Source organism: Hemibagrus wyckioides, linkage group LG09 (assembly GCF_019097595.1).
Source record: "Hemibagrus wyckioides isolate EC202008001 linkage group LG09, SWU_Hwy_1.0, whole genome shotgun sequence".
Lineage (NCBI taxonomy): Eukaryota > Metazoa > Chordata > Actinopteri > Siluriformes > Bagridae > Hemibagrus > Hemibagrus wyckioides.
This window is the reverse complement of record NC_080718.1, coordinates 22,355,802-22,375,656: the sequence shown is the minus strand read 5'-3', so window position 1 is coordinate 22,375,656 and position 19,855 is coordinate 22,355,802. Positions and strand designations below refer to the sequence as shown.

At 41.3% G+C, this 19,855-nt stretch overlaps 1 protein-coding gene and 1 long non-coding RNA gene across 7 annotated transcripts in view; one reads left to right on the top strand and one right to left on the bottom strand.

Annotated features, from left to right (window-relative positions):
• The window catches only part of babam2 (BRISC and BRCA1 A complex member 2), a 79,679-nt gene extending 61,034 nt beyond the window's left edge, over positions 1 to 18,645 (top strand). For all 6 annotated transcript variants that reach the window (XM_058398741.1, XM_058398739.1, XM_058398736.1 and 3 more), the window contains exons 7-12: positions 1,356 to 1,465; positions 9,745 to 9,844; positions 14,603 to 14,673; positions 14,792 to 14,874; positions 15,909 to 16,062; positions 18,195 to 18,645. In XM_058398741.1, coding sequence (XP_058254724.1) covers positions 1,356 to 1,465; positions 9,745 to 9,844; positions 14,603 to 14,673; positions 14,792 to 14,874; positions 15,909 to 16,062; positions 18,195 to 18,258 — 582 coding nt within the window. In that variant the 3' untranslated portion in view covers positions 18,259 to 18,645. The remainder of the gene's footprint in view (positions 1 to 1,355; positions 1,466 to 9,744; positions 9,845 to 14,602; positions 14,674 to 14,791; positions 14,875 to 15,908; positions 16,063 to 18,194) is intronic.
• Positions 3,573 to 12,570, bottom strand: LOC131359132 (uncharacterized). Its single transcript, XR_009205750.1, has 3 exons — positions 11,921 to 12,570; positions 10,228 to 11,003; positions 3,573 to 4,843 (listed from the first exon to the last, which is right to left on the bottom strand). It is a non-coding gene; the product is annotated as an uncharacterized LOC131359132 (long non-coding RNA).
• Positions 18,646 to 19,855: the final 1,210 nt, after the last annotated feature.

Below are 19,855 nucleotides of genomic sequence, written 5' to 3'. Positions count from 1 at the left end.
TACCTGACATGCAGTGCACCCTGAATATCTGTTTTTTTTCCCCTACAAAATACCTAAAGATCTGGACATAATACATCCTTTGTAACCTGTTCACTACACATCATTTGTCTGCAGGTTGCCTTGAAAGTAATGTGGTTTCATTTGATTTCCTCCCCCACGCAGAACTTCAGTACGATTTCCGTCTTTTCAGCACATTACAAAGGAATGTAAATGTATTGAGAATACACTCAGCAGTAGATTCCAGTAATAAGATCTTTTCTACCATGAAATCCTTCAGCACATTTTTAGATGTTCTCTAAACCCATCTTTCCGATAGCTATTTAGTTTCCTTGACCAGATTGATTTAAGCGAGCTTTGTTCCAAATAGCAGATAGCTGAGATTCAGTGAAATGCTCTACTTTGACCTTTCCTTAATACGCATGTGAGTTTTATCATATGAATGTGTTCTCTGTTGAAAAGTAAAAGTATTTTATACACATATTTATATTTTATACATATATTTCTTACGTCATATACGGTAAGAACATATTAAAGTTCTGTCTTTATTTATTTATTTATTCAGAATTAATTCAATTCTGAATATAAGAAATTATGGTCAGATGGTGTCTTGCTAAATAGATGATTTTATACACTGATCAGGCATAACATTATGACCCCCTGCCTAATATTGTGTTGGTCCCCCTTTTACTGCCCTGACCCATCATGCACTGTGTATTCTGACACCTTTCTATCAGAACCAGCATTAACTTCTTCAGCAATTTGAGCAACGGTAGCTCGTCTGTTGGATCGGATCACACGGGCCAGCCTTCGCTCCCCCAGTGAGCCTTGGCCATCCATGACCCTGTTGGCAGTTCACCACTGTTCCTTCCTTGGACCACTTTTGATAGATACTGACCACTGCAGACCGGGAACACCCCACAAGAGCTGCAGTTACGGAGATGCTCTGATCCAGTCGTCTAGGCGTCTTGTGTTATGTTTTGTCATGCTCTATTCCAGAGCGCTCATCTTGTAGCTGGTAGCACCACATGCAGCCCTGTGTATTACACACCAGGCAGTAATTATGCCAAATGGATAGGTTCAAACCAACTGAAAGTCATTTGATTAGAGTGCAGGGCCACGTGTGCTGCTAACGACGCTCCAGCAGGGCCTAGCTCTAGGACAACTGAGAATGAACAGCAGTCAGAAGTGAAGCAGAGAGTTTGATCATCTGCAGCCTCTACAGGCTAGTCTGACACCGTTCGAGAAAAACAGCCGTGCCTGAAGTTTAAGCTAACGGCGAGGGAATGATGGAGATACATCAACTCTGATACGATACCGTTGTTTGCATTTATTTTGTGTGTGTGTGTGTTTTTCAGGACACAGCTCTGGACCCGGGAGAAGACGTGGCACTGTTATCTGTTAGCTTTGAAGACGCTGAGGCTACACAGGTGTTCCCTAAACTCTACTTATCGCCCAGCATAGAGCAGTAAGTATCTCCAAAACCTTCAGTTACAGCAAGCCCAAAATTATTGCACCCCTTATAATCCACATGCAATACAGTGTGTTTTGCAACGAATATTATTTTAATGCAATATATTGTTCAAAATATGATTGAACTGGCAACCCATCCCATCTCAAAGCTTTCCCTGTCATGAAACATTTGATTATTTGATGAACAGCAACAACAGACTTTCTGAAATCAGAAAATGATTTTAATTAGACTGTTTTTCAAGGATGCCATTTCGCTTGCATTTATATGGAGTGTTAGTCTTTTCTGCCACCTAATTAGTTCCTCTAACTCAGTTTTTTTCTCTTTTAAAAGTCATGCACACACATGATTAAATGTATAATTGGAAATGGGATGATGTTTTTCCTTGAGAGCTACTCATACACAGACACCACGGAAAGATTTGTTTCCGCAAACCAGCCTTCTGCTGGTATTTCAGTGATGAACAATCCTAAGCCGTGACACACCTTGACTAACGGTCAATATCACGAATCCAAATAAGACACGAGCTGCTTCTTCTGCTATTTACTTCCCTAAAGTCCGGAAAAATTAGGAAGTTCTTTGGGGTGCACACGTGTGTGCATATGTACTTGGACATCCATGCATGTACGTGCAGCTGAGTGTGTCTGAGTGCAAGAGGTTATGCAGTAGAATTAAGCATGATTATGAGAGCATTCTTTCCATTTGTTAAGCCTCAGTGGTTTGTTGGTTATTCGGGAACAATTTGTTTGGTGTGCGATCATTAGAGTCACTCAGTCATGAGTGTGTAAAACTCGAACCCTTTCAAGTGCACATCTGGCTTTTCTGAGCTGAGCTCTAACATCATCTGATGATGCCACCGATCCTATTAGGCATCATTGTTTCCAAATAAACACACCATGCAGCATAAAGCATTCGAATTCAGTGTTCCTTATGTAAGAGTTCAATCAAATGAAATAAATGATGTATAAAATATGACATTGGTGCCAGAAAAAAAAAAAAAAAAGGCTTGTTTGCCATCTCTGGATGCCATCTGCTGTGGGTGGACCAACCACAAGGTCACGCCGCTGTAGAAAAGAAAACTTCATCATGTCTTAACAAACAGGCAGATCTCTTTAGGCAAGGTCTGCTAATGTCCGCCTCTAGGCGAGATTTATTTTTCTTTACATTTTCCCCTATTCCGTCTCTCTGCAAGCCAGCCTCGATCTACTCAGACGTGCCTAGTGAGAGGACATGCCCGTTCTTTCCGCTCGCTGGCTCTCCGGCCATGTCAGCTTCTATCTGTCACAGGTTCTTTCCCCTTGCCCTACTGCATTGTGGGAGTTTTAATAATGCGCTCTTGCCCTTGCGCTCGTACATTAACGGCCCGAGCTCAGCTAAGCGAGGGAAAGGGATGGGTAGGAGTGGATGTTTTTGTTGGATTGTGTGAGTGTGTGGGTTGGCGGGTGTGTTTCGCAGACAGAGCGAGGGGATTATAATAAGGGTGAAAACATAGGGCTTGTAAGGACAAACCTGATCCTGAACCATTTAGAACAGTGTTTAGAATTATGCTTCTCTGTTGTGATGCAATGCTTTTCATGCACACATTCTGTATAGAAATGAATAGAAGTGTCAGAGCTACGGTCATATTTGCGCAGAGAATGTTCCGTATGTTCAGAGTCTGGCTATGGTCCCGCTGAAGTCGATTCACTGACCGCTCGGGTCATACAAGCCACTTGCGTGTAGTTCACGTCCCCAGAGTCGTGTAGAAGTGTCAGAGACGAGGGTTTTTCAGTTGTGTGTAGATGTGTAGACCACGTGTCAAATGTAACACGATGTAACACAAAAACAAAAGATCATTTAAAAATAAAAGCTGAAAATGAGTAATATGATGATTATTAGAGTGTCCTCTGTGTCCTTCGTGAGTGAGTGAGTGAGTGAGTGAGTGATTCAGTGAGTGAGTAAATAAGTAAAGAATTGGGGGAAAAAAACTTAAAGTAAAATAAATAAATAAATAAATAAAAATATGATAATAATAATAATACAGTAAAAAATTAAGAAAGAAAAAAATTAAAAAGTAAAATTAATTAATTAATTAATTAAAAATTAAAATAATTTAAAAATTAAAAATAAATATAAAACAAATTTAGAAAAAACAGAAAGGAAAACATTTCTGGACTTTAATGGACTGATACTACGGAATAGTTAATTTGGTCTTGAAGGACATTACATGTGTTTTGAGGTATATTTACAGCCAAAACATTAATTTCCACATGATTGATTATAAATACATCAAAATCTCTGACAGTGGCCCTGCATTTAATAAGCCCTAAAACAAAAACAGGTCAAGGTAGGAGTCGCCTAGAACTGAGTCACGCCTCTGTTTTACTCAAACTCCGCCCCACATGTGTAACTCTGAAGTAATTTCAGTACTAAATCCTCACTCTGCATGCAGAACTCAGCTCTGGTGCTTTTTTTTTTCATATTTTGATTTTGAGTTTGCATTTGCACAGGATGTCTCTTCTGAACAGGAACAGGAGGCGGGAAGAGGAGCAGGATTGCCGTTGGCACTGTTGGGTTTAATTCCCAGTTGATGTGCAGCTTGTGTAGCCCCAGCCAAGACGAGCTGTCCCTGTGTTTATGCCTTAAAAAAAAATAAAAAAATCTCGGCACATCTAAAGAACTCCATGCTCCATCTCAGAGCCGCCCTGAAGGCTGATGCTGAACACATCGCCCGCAGTCAGAGAGCCAGCCAACCCCTCTGGATCAGGCACAAAGAAAGACAAAGAAAGTGAGTGGGACTTGAAAGAGAAAAGCCAAGAGAAAGGTCTCCATCAGCCACCTCAAGTGAGGTGAACACACAAACCGCATAGGAATCCCGCTCTCTCTCTCCGCGTCTCTCTCGGCTTTCTGTATCTTTTTCCGACTCGTTCTCCGCGTCTCTCAAAAGGCCTCGCAAACCCGAGCCGCACACATCCGCGTTTACCCGCCGAACCTTTCACACTTCAAACATCAGCAGTGCCGCAGCGATCGCTGTTCTGCACGCCCACACGCTCGGCTCTGTTATTATTAGAGTGAGGCTCTCGCTGTTTCATGGTGGACTCCGCATCTCTCTGTTCGAACTGTGATGCTGACAGATTGAGAGACTGACTCCTACACACGCTTATGGGTTGATAAAGAGACGAAGATATTTGCAGATGTCTGTTGCGCTCTTTGTATCTATTCAGGAGACAGGCAGTTCACTTTGAGAGCATTATCTTTTGGAGTGGAGCGCTTTGCTTCGCTTTGTGCCAGGTGTGCACGTTTCTTGTGTTGTGCACCAGGCCTGCTTCACAGCCGAGCACCGGACATGCTCTGTTATATAAAAGAGAAGTGTGGGCACCGTTTCTGCCTCCATCCCTGTGGGGGGAAAAGAATTTTTTTTATTTATTTATTTATTTATTTATTTATTTATTTTTTTATATATATATATATATATATATATATATATATATATATATATATTTTTTTTTTTTTTTTTTTTTTTTTTTTTTTGCATTACCAGAGTTATGATTGTACACAAACTTTTGCTTAGTTCATATCTCCTACAGTAGCCAGGTCAGTGTTATATTTGTATAGAGGTTTTAACAAAAGATCACAAAGCAGAATCACAGACAGCACTGAAATCTGGAGTGGTTCTTTGCTGTTGTAGCCCATCCTCCTCAACATTCTGAGATGCTTTTCAGATCACCATGTCTGTAAAGAGTGATTATTTGAGTTAGCGTTGCCTTCCGGTCACCTCAAAACCAAATCTGATCGTTCTTCTTAGACCTCTCTCATCCTGTTTTTTCACACCAATATGCAAAAGGTAAACTAGACAAAGATGTGTGTGTGTGAAATTTCCAGAAGATCAGCAGGTTCTGAAGCATGTCTGGCACTCACTTTTTTCCACATGCTAATCAACAAAAGAAGACATGAGGAAGAAACCTTGGAACCCGTCTCCTCTTAAGTGACACTGAATTATAGTATTTTAAATATACAGTAGTGTTGAGTAGGAGCATGACGTTTACCGTGTTTTTAAATCACCGCAATACATGCTAAGCCTCTACTTTCATACGTTTCCCAAACGCGATCGTCGATCTGACGCTACGTATCCGAGCACGCTCATGTCCTTATGAAGACGTCAGTAAAGCATCGCAACATGTCTCCATGGAGATCCGAGCTCTATTGTCGGTGTTACACGGTTCTTTGTTATTCCAGTTCTCCCCCACCCCACCCCCCGATCCCACCCTACTTTGTCCAGCTTAATCTCTTCTCTCGTCTCTTCCATTCATCTCCTCCTGACATGATTATGAAGGCCAAAGGAGTTATGATAGACAAGCATTCAGCAAGCTAGAAGCCTATACTTTGACAGTTGAATAACGCTAGGCAGTGAGCGACGTTCCCGATAATTTCCCATTTCCGCTTTTATTTCATGAATAGCGTGTCTGTGCGGTAAGCACTTTATAGGGTTGATAGACACGAGTGACATTTGCATGTGTGTAATTGCTCTCCATCTGCTTTAGGTTGTTTCACTGATGGCTGGTTGTTTTATCTGTGAAACACATTCTTGATCTAAGCCCTAATGACAGCACTTGGAAAAGCTGCGCCAAGGTATTAGCGACACTTAAAGGTGAAGAGCTCGTTCTTCGTATGTGGGAGGGTGATGCATTTTCATTTGCAAATCTTAATCCTACCTTATTTGTTCTTCCTGAATGTAAAATTGGAACATCTCTTTTTTTTTTTTTTTTTCTTCTCCTCACTGTTTTATGTATATTACCAAAAGAGCATGAGACATCCAAATGAATAGTGGGAAAAAAAACAATCCTCCTATCTATTAACTGGTAATGCAAGCCTCCTCGTTTTCATCTTTCTCTTTTCTAAATCAGGCAAATTTGTATCACACTTTGCATGAACCCTGGTGTCATCCTGCATCAGTTCATGATGAATTCCTGCACTCTGGAGGAAGTAGGAGTTGCTCAGGTCACGTCCTTGCCTGGATTCTTTCTGCACTCGGTCACATTCCTCTCGTTTTTAACTTTTTTACCTTAGTTGAACGTAAATCGAACGGAGGAAATGCAGAAAATATATTATTAGGCCGATTTATTTTGTATCACATTTTCTAACATCGCCATAAAATCAGCTTTATAGGAAAATAAGAACTTTAATGTTAATTAATAAATTTAACTTCCTGGGATTGATATAAGGAAAAGCCCTGCGAGGAACCCATCTCAAAACGGAACCGTCCTAATCTTTTACTGGATATTACAAGTCTAAATCATTTCCTTACTGTAACTGTATACTATATAGTCAAGTTGTGCAATTGTGTAACGTGGAGCTTTTGAGCAATCTCAATAAAAGCTTAAGTAAGGAAATAAAGCAAGTATGAGGTGTTTAAAAAGTTATTTTCCCATAGCTAGAAGTGCTTCATCACTCCTATACCACCATAATTTTCTAACAGTTACAGTTGTTTGTCCATCTGAGTGTCTCAATCACAAAAGGTTAAATGCTTGTATGGACTTATCAGAGTGTTTTCAGCCATACAAATTAGTAGCAAGCGGGACTAGACATGTCAGCTTTGAGACAGAATTGTTTATTTATTTATCTAATAAGATCGTGTCATGCTTTAGATTTTTGTCTGTATTTTTTGTGTGGCTAAAGTTGTGAAATGACTAAAACAAGTTACTTCTTGCAGTATAACAACCATAGACGGTTGTTCCTCAGTTGTTCTCTCTCTCTCAAAGTTAAAGAGAAAAAAAATAAACACTGTTGTATAACAGATTAACTGCAGCGTCGTCCAAGCCGAAGACGTTCCCGGGTCAGCAAACCTAAAGACGATGAAGACTCTCCTGAGAGAAAATATCAACACTAAAGATTCACCGTTCAGAGACCCGAGAAGCCGTTAGTACAGTGCAGTAAGATCAAGCGAATAAATGTGAACCGTGTTATAGAAAATCAATAAACTTATCGACAAGCTTCCGACCAATCAGAATCGAGCATCGAGAGCAGCGCTGTGGTATTACAGTATTCAATCCAAACCCTATGCAACACATGTGATGTCACTAATGAGCTTCTGTCGTTTCAGTGAAATGTCAAGCAGTGTTTTTACAAGAATGATAAAAATACACAGGCAAACAGTAACCACTACAATACGTCCTGCCCTGCTACACTTAAACTGTGCTCTTGCTCTGCTGTGTGATAATCCTTATAATCACACTGTATTAACAAGGGTAGTGTTAAACTTGCCTACTTGCCCAACCCTGCTATTGCATTTAACTCCTACCTTAATCGACCACACCTGCCAAAGAGGCAACACTTTAATTTGGTACAATGGGTGTGTTTGATTAGGGTGGGAGCTGAAATGTACCGGAGGGCAAAACTTCAAGAGCTGGGTTTTAAAAGACGTAGAATATTTCACATACTGTTACTTAAATCTGTTTGTTTTTAAATCTCAGTCTGTGTTCAGTGGGCAGATCTACAGTGGAAATATCGGAGGCATGCTGTGGAGATTTTTAAATATCAACGTCCTGTTCCCGTAAATGTCACAGTTAATCAACAGCCTATGGGCGAATGCTAAACATACAGCGTCCTTGAGCACTAACGGCGCAGACATGAGGGACGCGGCAAGGGCAAGTGTCGTCTGCCATCTCATGTCAACGGATCTGCCACGCGAGTGAACTTTGTCTGAGCAGCACAGAGCAACCCTACAGCTTTAGTCATCCCACTGACGTAGCTCCTCGTTAATCAGCAAAGCCGAGTTACAGGAACGCTGAACGAAGCAGTGGAGAATGAGTAGGATGAATTTCTCATGAGATTCTCTGCAAGACAGGATGTGAAGTTTGTGGGATGTTGCTTGCAGGTTAACCAACCGACTTTCTCGGAGAGAAATTGATTGACCTGTTCTGCCTCCACGCATGTACTGCAGTCAGAATTAGCAGCACAAACATGCTTTCATGCTCCATTTTAGGTTTTTTTTTTTTTTTTTTTTGGCCAATGGGAGTGAGGTGGGAATACGATTTGGGACAGGACACCAGTCCATCACAGAACACACTCTTTCAAGCACAATTTCTTTCTTCTCTGACACACCACTATACTGTCCCATGATGCTTATTAGCATTATGAGAAACTTTCCTCACATATATTTATCTAATACATTCATCATTCAGCCCATTTCAGGAAAAAAATAAGCTACACTTATTGACCTAACTGTGACATAAAGAGATCCAGATCTTATATTTCCATATCTAAGCTCGAAGTATCAGTTCCTGCTTCTGGTTGCAAGCTGATGCTTTCTCCAAAGTTTGTTATCTCTTGCCAAGTTATGAGAAATACATAACAGGTTATGATGACGAAATGCGTTAAGACAACACCTATCCTGTCTTCACATGCTGGCTCTGTGCTGTCAGTCAATTTCATATCAGATATGGTTACACAGATCCTCTTTTCCTGTATGAGATGTGTGTATCTGTAATATAAACTGTTATAAACAGATCCGATCTAATACGTCAAATTCTAAAGAGTAATAATAATAATAATGATGTTTCGTTTTATTAAGTACACCAACCAAGCATAACATTATGACCACCTGCCTAATATTGTTTTGGTCCCCATTTTGCCGCCAGAACACAACAAACTGAAGCACTGTGTATTCTGACACCTTTCTACCAGGACCAGCATTAACTTCCTCAGCAATGTGAGCAACAGTAGCTCGTCTGTTGGATCGGATCACACGGGCCAGACTTCACTCCCCATATGCATCAGTGATCCTTGGCCGCCCATGACCCTGTCACCGGTTCACCACTGTTCCTTCCTTGGACCACTTTTGATAGATACTGACCACTGCAGACCGGGAACACCCCACAAGAGCTGCAGTTTTGGAGATGCTCTGATCCAGTCGTCTAGCCATCACAATTTGACCCTTCGTCAATCTCGCTCAAATCTTTACGCTTGCCCATTTTTCCTGCTTCTAACACATCAACTATGAGGACAAAATGTTCACTTCCTGCCTAATATATCCCACCCACTAACAGGTGCCATGATGAGGAGATCATCAGTCTTATTCACTTCTCCTCTCAGTGCTCATAATGTTATGGCTGATTGATGTATAAATGCATCATGCTAAATAAGTACGTTCAACACCTACATCCTGTATGTAGCATTTCTAATATCCTAATAAACGTCATTGTAGAGTTCAGCGGGCGAGTTCTCGACTGCTTTGAGCCATTTCAGTAGTAAAGTAGACACAATTCAGTAAACCATGTCTCTGTCTCTATCTTCCACAGTGCCCTTGGAGGACCCTCAGCCCTGCATATTCCAGCCTTTCCAAGTGGAGGCTGCCTCATCGATTATGTGCCTCAAGTGTGCCAGTTACTCACAAATAAGGTAAAAATAAATAAATAAATAAAAAGCCAGCTATCCATCCATTTTCTGTAGCACTTATCCTACATAGGATCCTAAGAGTTTATACCAGGGAACTCCGGGCACAAGGTGAGGGACATCCTGGATGGGTTGCCAGTTCTTCACAGAGCTCAGTTGCACACACACGCAGGGAAGAGGTGGGAATTGACCCCCCCAACCCCAGAGGTGCAAGGCCATGTGCTAACCACCATACCCCCCTTCCTCTGCTGTAATTAGTGTACAGGCTCACAGATATCACGTGTTATCTTGGGTTTATTATGGTACAGGTGTGCTGTGGGGTGTGAACTTTATATTGTTATAATTATGTGCATAAAGTATTATTATGTTTTCAGTGTGTACATACTTACCTTGAACAGATCATCGAAAATCTTCAACATCTGATTTTATACTTTATAACAAAATTAATTGTTAAAAAAGGTAATGATTTCCAGTAAAATTTTCAGTTCAGTTCCTTAAACTGTCGGTTCACAGAAAAAAAGAGGAAATCACTTGAATATTCTGTTCGCATGTGTGCATGACTGAACGCATGTAGCGTGTGTAGGTCTCCACAGTCTGGTCTCCACCAACCCGGTTCAGGCTCAGAAGGAGATCAGAGCTGACAGGTGGAGATGGAGTGGAGAAGCTGTGTTGTGTCAGTGGCCGTAGGGAAGACCTCTGTACTCCCTGCTCTTCTCCTCACCTGAAGAGGAGCACACACACTCGCATGACAGCATGCATAATCAGGCCTTTCCCTTGTTCCAGTTAGTGTTTGCCAAAGCCACAGGCTCCACTCACCTTAACTAGGGTCGGGGGACAAGTCCGTGATGATGTGACAACGCTGAATAATTACTAAGGCTCAAACTACGGGTACTTGACAGGGCCGGGGTCTGCGGCTTCAAATCCTGACGATGGTGAAAGAATTCCAATGGATGACGGTCCCAGAAGGTGTAATTGGGCTGCTTTCTGAATCTTTATTGCTTTTTATTAATGGAAATGTCAATTAGTGCTCTCCTCCAAGATTGATCAGCTTCACTGTCAGTACAGTGACTGGCTTTATGTCTCGTCTTGCTCTTAAGGTGAGGATGCGGATAACGTGGTAAGGATTTGCAGCAAGGAAATTCGAAGATAATTAAGATTTTCCAACCTATAAAGATCAAGGATATAAATTATAAACAAGGCGAGTCAAGATTCAAAACACTGATGCTTCCCTACAAAGCCAAGAATGGACCATCGTACCTCAAAGATCTTATTAGTCCTCTAGTCCTCTACACTGCACCTCGCTCTCTCAGATCCACTAGCACTGTTCGACTGATCCCACCATCTCTCAGGGTAAGAGATAGGTATACATCTAGACCCTTCTCTGTTCTGGCACCGAGGTGGTGGAATAAACTTCCCCTGGATGTCCGTACAGCCGAGTCACTGACCGTCTTCAAACAATGGCTGAAGACCTACCTCTTCCTGAACTAGCTCTGTTTATTTTATGTATTGTTGTATGTACATATTTAATAAAGACTCGGATGGTATCCTAAGTCTGTGATCTACTGATCCAGTGTTAATGTATTCATTGATAGAGACTCTTGTACGTCGCTCTGGATAAGAGCGTCTGCCAAATGCCAGAAATGTAAATGTAAACTTAATGTAAAAGTCAATATGCAGGAAACGTAGCCCCGCCCCCAACCGGACCAGATCTTATCAATGATGCCCCTTTTTCCTTAAGACACAACCGTCACGGTGTGCTTAGTTTTCGAAGATAAAGTAAAGATGGAACAGAAGAAGAAGATAGTTTCCCGTGCGTGTTTGTTACAAATTGAATTTGCTTCACAGAACTCTAAACATTCTCAAAGTGCTCCTTTAATCCAGTCAAGGACAGCTATTATAAAATTGCTGACAACAGAATTTAGTCTTTCATCAGAGCAGTGAAGTGCATGTACTTAGTGCCCTCACAAAATATGCACCCATTTATACACACACACACACACACACACACACACACACACACAGAGGAAGTCCGCTTATGCAATGTAGCATGTCTAACGACCAGATATTTTAGTGATGACTCACCAATCCACCCGCATTCACCTGCCAATTTCAGGGCTGGGCCTGACCCCCAGGCAAGGGTGTGGAGCGCAGTGATCCACAGTTCCTGCTCTGATTAACTCTTCAACTGAAATTCAGCCAAGAAAGAGAGCTCTGTGTGTGTGTGTGTGTGTGTGTGTCTGTCTGTCTGTCTGTCTGTCTGTCTAAGAGTATGCATGTGTATGAGAGAGAGAGCATGTATGTGTCTCTGTATGTATCTGAGTGTGTGTGTGCCTGAGAGTATGTGTGTGGCTGTATCTGTGTGTGTATGTGAGAGAATGTATTTGTGTGTGTGTTTGTGGCTGTGGCTGTATCTGAATGTGTGTGGGTGTATCTGAGAGTGTATGTGTGTGTGTGTGTGTATCTGAATGTGTGTGGGTGTATCTGAGAGTGTGTGTGTGTCTGAGAGTATGTGTGCGGCTGTGGCTATATCCGTGTGGCTGTATCTGTGTGTTTGTGTATCTGAGAGTGTTGGTGTATGTGTGGGTGCATCTGAGTGTGTGTGTGTGTGTATCTGAGAGTATGTGTGTGCGGCTGTGGCTATATTCGTGTGTATGTGTGTTTGTGTGGCTGTATCTGTGTGTTTGTGTATCTGAGAGTATGTATGTATCTCGGTGTGTGTGTGTGTGTGTGTGCGCGCGTGTGCAAACGTGTGTGTGTGTCACATTAGCGCTCTCAGAAATGGATGCTTTGCAGACACAATTAGGACTAGCTGAGTCATGAAGTGCAACCCATGCAGGACTCAAAAAGTGCAAAAGGTGTCATCTCTCTGGTCTGAATATCTCACAAAGTACTCGAATGTGCTAATGCAGAAAAAGTGCTAATGTGTTCCAAGCGCTAATGGTGTGTCATAATATGCGAAAGCGAGTTATCGTCACGGTGCGTTAGCAGGCCATGTGCCCTCAATTCTGCTCTCTACAGCTCGTGTCAGTCAGTGTATTACAGAGGAAACTCATTAGCCTAACTGAGTGTGGCTAAATTACTTTAGTGGCTGTATGATCAGCGTCACGCAGGATTGTCTTCCAAAATCTTTGCGTGTCAGTTTGTTTCCTGTAAAAATTAGATAGCTACCTAGCAAGCCCTAGACCATTCCTGGAACTAACCAGCCATGTAAAGTTATACAAATCAGACACTAAATTGACAGTCTGATTAATTCCGTGTTCTCATCCTCCACACAGGTTTGAATGATTTACATAGTTCAAGTGGTTAGAACAGACCTTATCACAGGTGAGGTACCACGTCTCTACCTCTGTAGTGCAATGCCGTGGATAACACCTGCGCTATCCATCATGTCAGACACAGATAAAGAATATTTACGCCAAAGGAATTCAACCCACACTCCACTGACATTAAAATCCTCGTCTCCAAAGGTCCAGATAAGCTGTACAGCAACATGAGTTACCTCATATTACCGGCTTAACAGTTTAGCATTTAGTTCATGGCTAGAAATGAGACATCTTAAGGTGTCGAATGGTTTCACTCTCATGCTCTTCATGTTTCCACCTTTATCTTTCATAATGATGCACTGTGAACTGGAGGGCAAACACACACTGGTCTGTCCAGTCATCTTTAAGCATTCTTTTTAAAGTTGTTAAATGTTCATGATCCAGGTTCAGAATGAAACTAAACAAATGAGATCAATGAGCTGCCTTTAGGTTACTTAAACGCAGTGGCGGGCCGTGTATTTCACACCTAGGCCTTCACTGGCCTTCACCAAATCGATTTCTTCTCCTCTGTCAGCCACTGTGAGTTAAAATACACATATTTTATTTAGTTTGTGCGGTTTGCTACCTCTGACTACTCCAATTATCCAATCAAAAGACAGGAAATTGCTGACGTAATCGTATGCCTGCTAGATACTCGAGATTCGACTGGTTAATGTAACAATTTCATTGCCACTTATTTTAAGCTACGGGCGCCTGCACTATAGATTCTGAAGGCCTTAAGGCAGATTTCTTTCACCCTGGCAACACATGATGTCAGCCACTGGCTGAAATATGATTGGATAAATACTCTTATCATAAATATACACTACTGGAAGCAGCGCAACCAAGAGAAAAGCTATGAAATGTAGAGAATAGGCTATTGGGAATAATTTAGTACACATTCATGGAAAAATATATTAAAATGCAAGTCAGTGATTCAGATCACTGCTGTTTAGGCCAGCAGAGAGGGCCTTGCTGGCCCTGACGGCCCACCACTGCTTAAACGGCCACACCAGAAGGATGTGCTACAGAAGTCGAGCTGATTCACGCTTCATAAACTGTAGTGCTCTGGCGGATTCCTATCCGGATCATGCTCCACCACTTGATAACCAGACGAGTAAACAGATATTGATTCACAACAGATAAAGCTACAGTATAAAAGCACTCGGATCTAAAGCGAGAGGAATCTGTGCCGAGCGAAGCCTTATGATTTGCAGGATACGGATTTGCATTGATTATTTGAGGTTCTGCCTGCGCCATGTCACTTGCGTGTCACTAACCCGAGCCGGGAGCCTGTTCATTAGCAAGCCTTGCCCTGCCGTACTGTACTGTACGCCTTCAACACTATCATGGCACACACTCAGCATGTACATGTCCTCCATATCCTGCTTCACTCATTACATTTTTCCCCTCACACGTCCGTTGTTTTTTTTCTTTCTTTTTTCCCCCCACTTGATCTCAGGTGCAGTATGTAATCCAGGGCTATCACAAGAGGAGAGAATACATCGCAGCGTTTCTTAGTCACTTCGGCATGTGAGTTCTTTCTTCCCTCATTCCTGTTATATTGTAATCCGACACTTGGCGGATTTTGATGAATGTTATTTTGCTGCTGGGGGTAAATAGCTTGTCTCTGCCTGTTGTTCCTGCACAGGGGGGTCGTCGAGTACGACGCTGTGGGCTTCACCAAGCTCACACTTCTGCTCATGTGGAAAGACTTCTGCTTCCTGGTACACGGTGAGACCAGGCGAGAGACACACACATCCAGAAAGTACTCTCTAGTTCTCTCACAAGTGCATTTCTCATTGCATCTAATGAAAATACAAGGATGATGGTAGCAACACTTTCCCCACACCATGCTAGTGATATCTAGTGTAACTTGTAAACGCTATCAGTAACAGCTGCAACAAAAGAAGGAAGAGCTTCAAGGTCTGATTATTCTACACTCAGTGTTGTATGAAGAGGAATAAATTGCTTTTCCTCAACCTCAGATGCTTCGTCATACACAAATCTTTTGGGTTTTTTTTTTTTTTTTCTTACTGTGTGTATACACCTTCAGAATGTTGAAGGCTGTGGTCTGGTTGACTCTCACAGTGAGCTGTTTTGAGAATAATATAGTCACTGGACTTTAAAGCAGTATGAAGCATAGATTGGCGAGTAAATGAGGTAATCATGTGTGTTTGCAAACAGGCAACAGGAAACCGTCTGTGGTTGTTAGTCGTGCTGTCATTTTCTGTGGAAGTTCAGCTCTTGACCTCAGTCCTTCCTGACACATTTCAGAATCTGAAACAACAGCTAGAGTTCTGGCTTATATACTATACTATACTATACTATACTATACTATACTATACTATACTATACTATACTATAATATAATATAATATAATATAATATAATATATAATATAATATAATATAATATAATATAATATAATATAATATAATATAATATAATATAATATAATATAATATAATATAATATAATATAATATAATTCAATAAAAAGAATAGAATTTTCATTGGATTTTTTTCTACTATATAGTACTATTATTTAAAGTTGCTGCGCTATATGGTACAGTAGAACAAAACTTTTTTTTTTTCCCCAAAATGGTTGTTTCTGTCTTTGGTGATGATCCTGTGATTATTGAGCTTGACATAAAGAAGATATGGGTCACTATGGAAACGTAGAATCACCATTTTGTTGTTATTGAATCTAAATTTGGAACTGTGGTCAATACACTTTCTCTCTCCTTCTCCGTTATCTCTCTATAGTTGACCTGCCTCTGTATTTCCCACGAGACCAGCCCACTCTGACATTCCAGTCCATCTACCACTTCAGCAGCAGCGGGCAGCTCTACTCGCAGGTGCAGAAGTCGTACCCTTACAGCCCGCGCTGGGACGGCAACGAGATGGCCAAGAGAGCTAAGTGAGTCTGTCAGGCTATAACACATCATGATTCCAAACAGCAAAAGCATGCTGGCAAACAGGAGCTTGGTGTTGCGGTTGCAAATGTAAAGCTGTATAACTGAGAAGGTGTTAAGAATCAAGTCGTATTCTGCTTAAGAAATCTTTCATATCAGGTCAAGAAATGTGAGTATGGGGTAAAATAGGAAAAGAATCTGAAATGCAGACTCCTGAAGATCTGCTAATTGACTCATTTCTGTCCACTGCTTCTAGCCATATCAGGAGTATGTGTATACCACAGGCATGTGTGGTGAAAAGGGTTTTACTCTCACCTTTGGCCCTGTATGCACAGCCACACCTTACTGCTAAGTAAAGCGATAAATACTGACGATAATGCATTCGTAATGTTTGTCCTCAGGTTTCCATAATAGAAAGTCCATATCTTATCATAGTCTGTGGCATACTCTCACCATTAGCTCACAGGACCTCATGAGACCTTTAGCAAGCAACGTTTAGGTCTCTCTCTCTTCGAAAACATCGTATCAAAGGCTATTTAGACTTTTGAATTAAAGATTCACAATTAAAAGCATATCATGTGTTAAATCATTGACCTGTAGTCCATTAGCTTATGCTACATTCACACATTCAGCGATTTTTATCTTTGCGAGTTTCTAGTTGCCATACTACGATGTCCCCAGTAGTTGCTGGTTGCCGTAGTAACAACATTTATCAGTGGGCTGCTTCATACGAGATGACCCAAAAGCAGCGTGTGCTCTGAGCCACGGATCACGTAAAGTCTTCACTCTCCTTGTTAGTCCCTGCACCAAAGTGCTCCAACTTTTCCTGTGTCACGTCACTAATGTGGACACGCCCATATCGAGTCGCTGAAGCTCAGGAAATCAGTAACTCTTGTTAAATATGAGCGATCTTTGGTCGCTTCGTCGCCATAAGTCATTGTATGTGTTAATGTAGCATAGTGTTTTGAAGGTGTAGCAAAACAACCTGCGTTACGTAAGCAGTACAACACAATGAGGTGTGGTGGATTAGGAACATAATCAGCTGTGGGGTGGTGGTGTCATGCAAACTCACCTGAACTGGAATTACTGTTACCACCCTAAAGTCACTTATAGTCTAAGTGTTTTAATCCTACTAAAGTAGTAGCTAAAATAGTAAAATAGTCTCATTCACATCTTTGAATGTTACACTATAGCAGTGGTCAGACTTTCATATCTTTTTAATATCTTGTCCAAATAATTGGTCAAGAAAAAGAACTGCTTCAGAACTGAACTGCTTCAGAAACCCTGTTCTAGAAAATTCTAGAAACCATCAACACAATCAGACTAGTCAGATTTGGGAATCTGTATAACAATATACACTTATATTGCCAAAAGTTTTGGGAAGCCTGCTTTTACATGCACATGAATGTAATATGGAGTTGGCCTGCCCCTTTGCAGCTGTAGCAGCTTCAACTCTTCTGGGAAGGCTTTCCACAAGGTTTAGGAGAGTGTTTATGGGAATTTTTGACCATCCCTCTAGAAGCGCAATTTTGGTCAGGCACTGATGTTGGATGAGAAGGTCTGGCTCGCTGTCTGTGCTTCAATTCATCCCAAAGGTGTTCTATCAGGTTGAGGTCAGTCAAGTTCCTCCACACCAAACACCAAAGTCATGTTGCACCAGGAAGGGATCATCCTCAAACTGTCCCCACAAAGTTGAGAGCATGAAATTGTCCAAAATGTCTTGGTATGATGAAGCATTAAGAGTTCCTTTCACTGGAACTAAGGAGCCAAGCCCAACTCCTGAAAAACAACACCTGAATTCAGTGATTTGGAGGGGTGTCCCAAAACTTTTGCCATTAAAGTGTATTTTTAAAATTCTGACCATAATTTGCCATTTATCTACCATAGCAAGATGGTTGTGTTAAAAGCAATTCTACAGGTTAACTATAGATGTAGAAAATGTTGTATTAAAATATAATTAGGATTTTAAAAAAGATAATATAGTATATAAATGGGTGGTTTGTATGTATATTATGTGTATATGTATTGTATTGTATTCAACACAGTCCACACTCTCTTTTTCTCTTTCACTCTCTGTTTCTATTTGTGTGTGTGCGTGTGTACACACACTCCTCCCTCTTGCCCCCTCTTCCTCTAGGGCGTACTTCAAGAGCTTTATCCCTCAGTTTCAGGAGGGAGCGTTTGCCAACGGAAAGCTGTAAACGCAGGAAAAGAGCGAGGTGGGAATCACTGACGGTCTGAAGAGAAATCAAAACCAATATCTGTGCTGAAGAGATGGCCTTGAATTCGTGGAACACAACCCTGCTACACGTCCTTCACATCCGCGAATCTTTACCCAGAAACACACTCGATGAAGACGCCACCATGAACTGACTATAAAAATATTTACTGTTCTGCACTGGAGATCGTCTGAACGGAGCTGTTTAGTAAACACCTTCGTTCGGTGGGGGAAATGCAAAGTGTCAATATATTCTACCATATGTCCCAATAACGTCGTTTTTATTATATGTTGTTGTTGTTGTTTTTTTGTTTTTTTTTCCCCATGTATTTTCTCTTAAGAAAGCCAGAATAAATCGATCAGTTATTGATTTCCGTTTCTTTTTTTTTAAATTATTTTTAAATAAATAAAATAAATTAAGTACAAATTCTTCATTTAGAATAACGATACAGCTGTGAATTCAGCCGTCTTAGTCTCACATTTTTTAATGTAACATTATAGCCTGTGCCATGCCAGGTTGAAACAGCTCCATGTTCCTGAATCCCAAATTACAGCAGCAATTTTCAGTAATGAGGTGGCGAGTGCTTTAGCCACTAACTCATCAACCCGCCATCATCTCCAGTGCAGTCCACACAAAAGAGCCAATATCAGCAGCGTGAACGAGACCATGGTGTTTCCAGTCCGCCGTAGCTTTCACGGCATCCTCGTTTCTTTTTCCCCCTTTCACAGCGGAACAGGTAATGGTGAGTAATTAGGTTGAGCTACTCGGCTCTGTCGCTCGAGGGCTGCAGGGATCTACAGGTTTCTCTGACTCATGTACTATTGTGAGTTAAAGATCCGATGCATGCTAGATTTAAAGGATTATTTTTGCACATTTCTCTAATATTTAGTACAAAGGAACAGTAAAATATTGTGTCTACAGGAAAACCTCAACCTCTTTGCTCTGTGTCAACAAGGTGTGTTTAAAAGAGGTGAAGCACCAACATCCAGCCAATCAGGATAAAGGATTGTCTCTTTACCTGTCAGTCGTGTTTGCTGTCAGTTCAGAAAGCTCTTTTTCTAGTTGTAGCTTTGGCATGGTTACAGACTTTCAAAATACAGTAGATATAAAAAGTTATAATAACTTGGTTGCATAAATTTGCTCACCCATAAACTTACCTATTTTTTTATTTCTATGACAATTAAGTCTATCCGCTCCTTTTTATCCACTGGTCATGAACACTGGTTGGTACAGTCCATTGAAGGGCACTCTTACACACACTCATTCACACCTAGGGGCAATTTACCATAACCAGTCCACCTACCTGCATGTTTCTTGGAAGGTTTGAGGAAACTGATGAACTCTAAAGGAACCCATATTGACGTGTGCAACTCCATACAGTCCGTAACCTGAGCTCATGTACAAACCTGGAGCTGTGAGGTGTCAGTCCAACTCTCTGTGTCCACATGCCACCTTAAGTTTCCTCACAACACTGATAAATGGGCTGTGCACTCTTAAATGTGTTCCTGCCTCATACCCAGTGATCCCGGGATTGGCTCTGAATGCGATGACTGTTAGCTCAGTGCTAAAGACAGTGAAC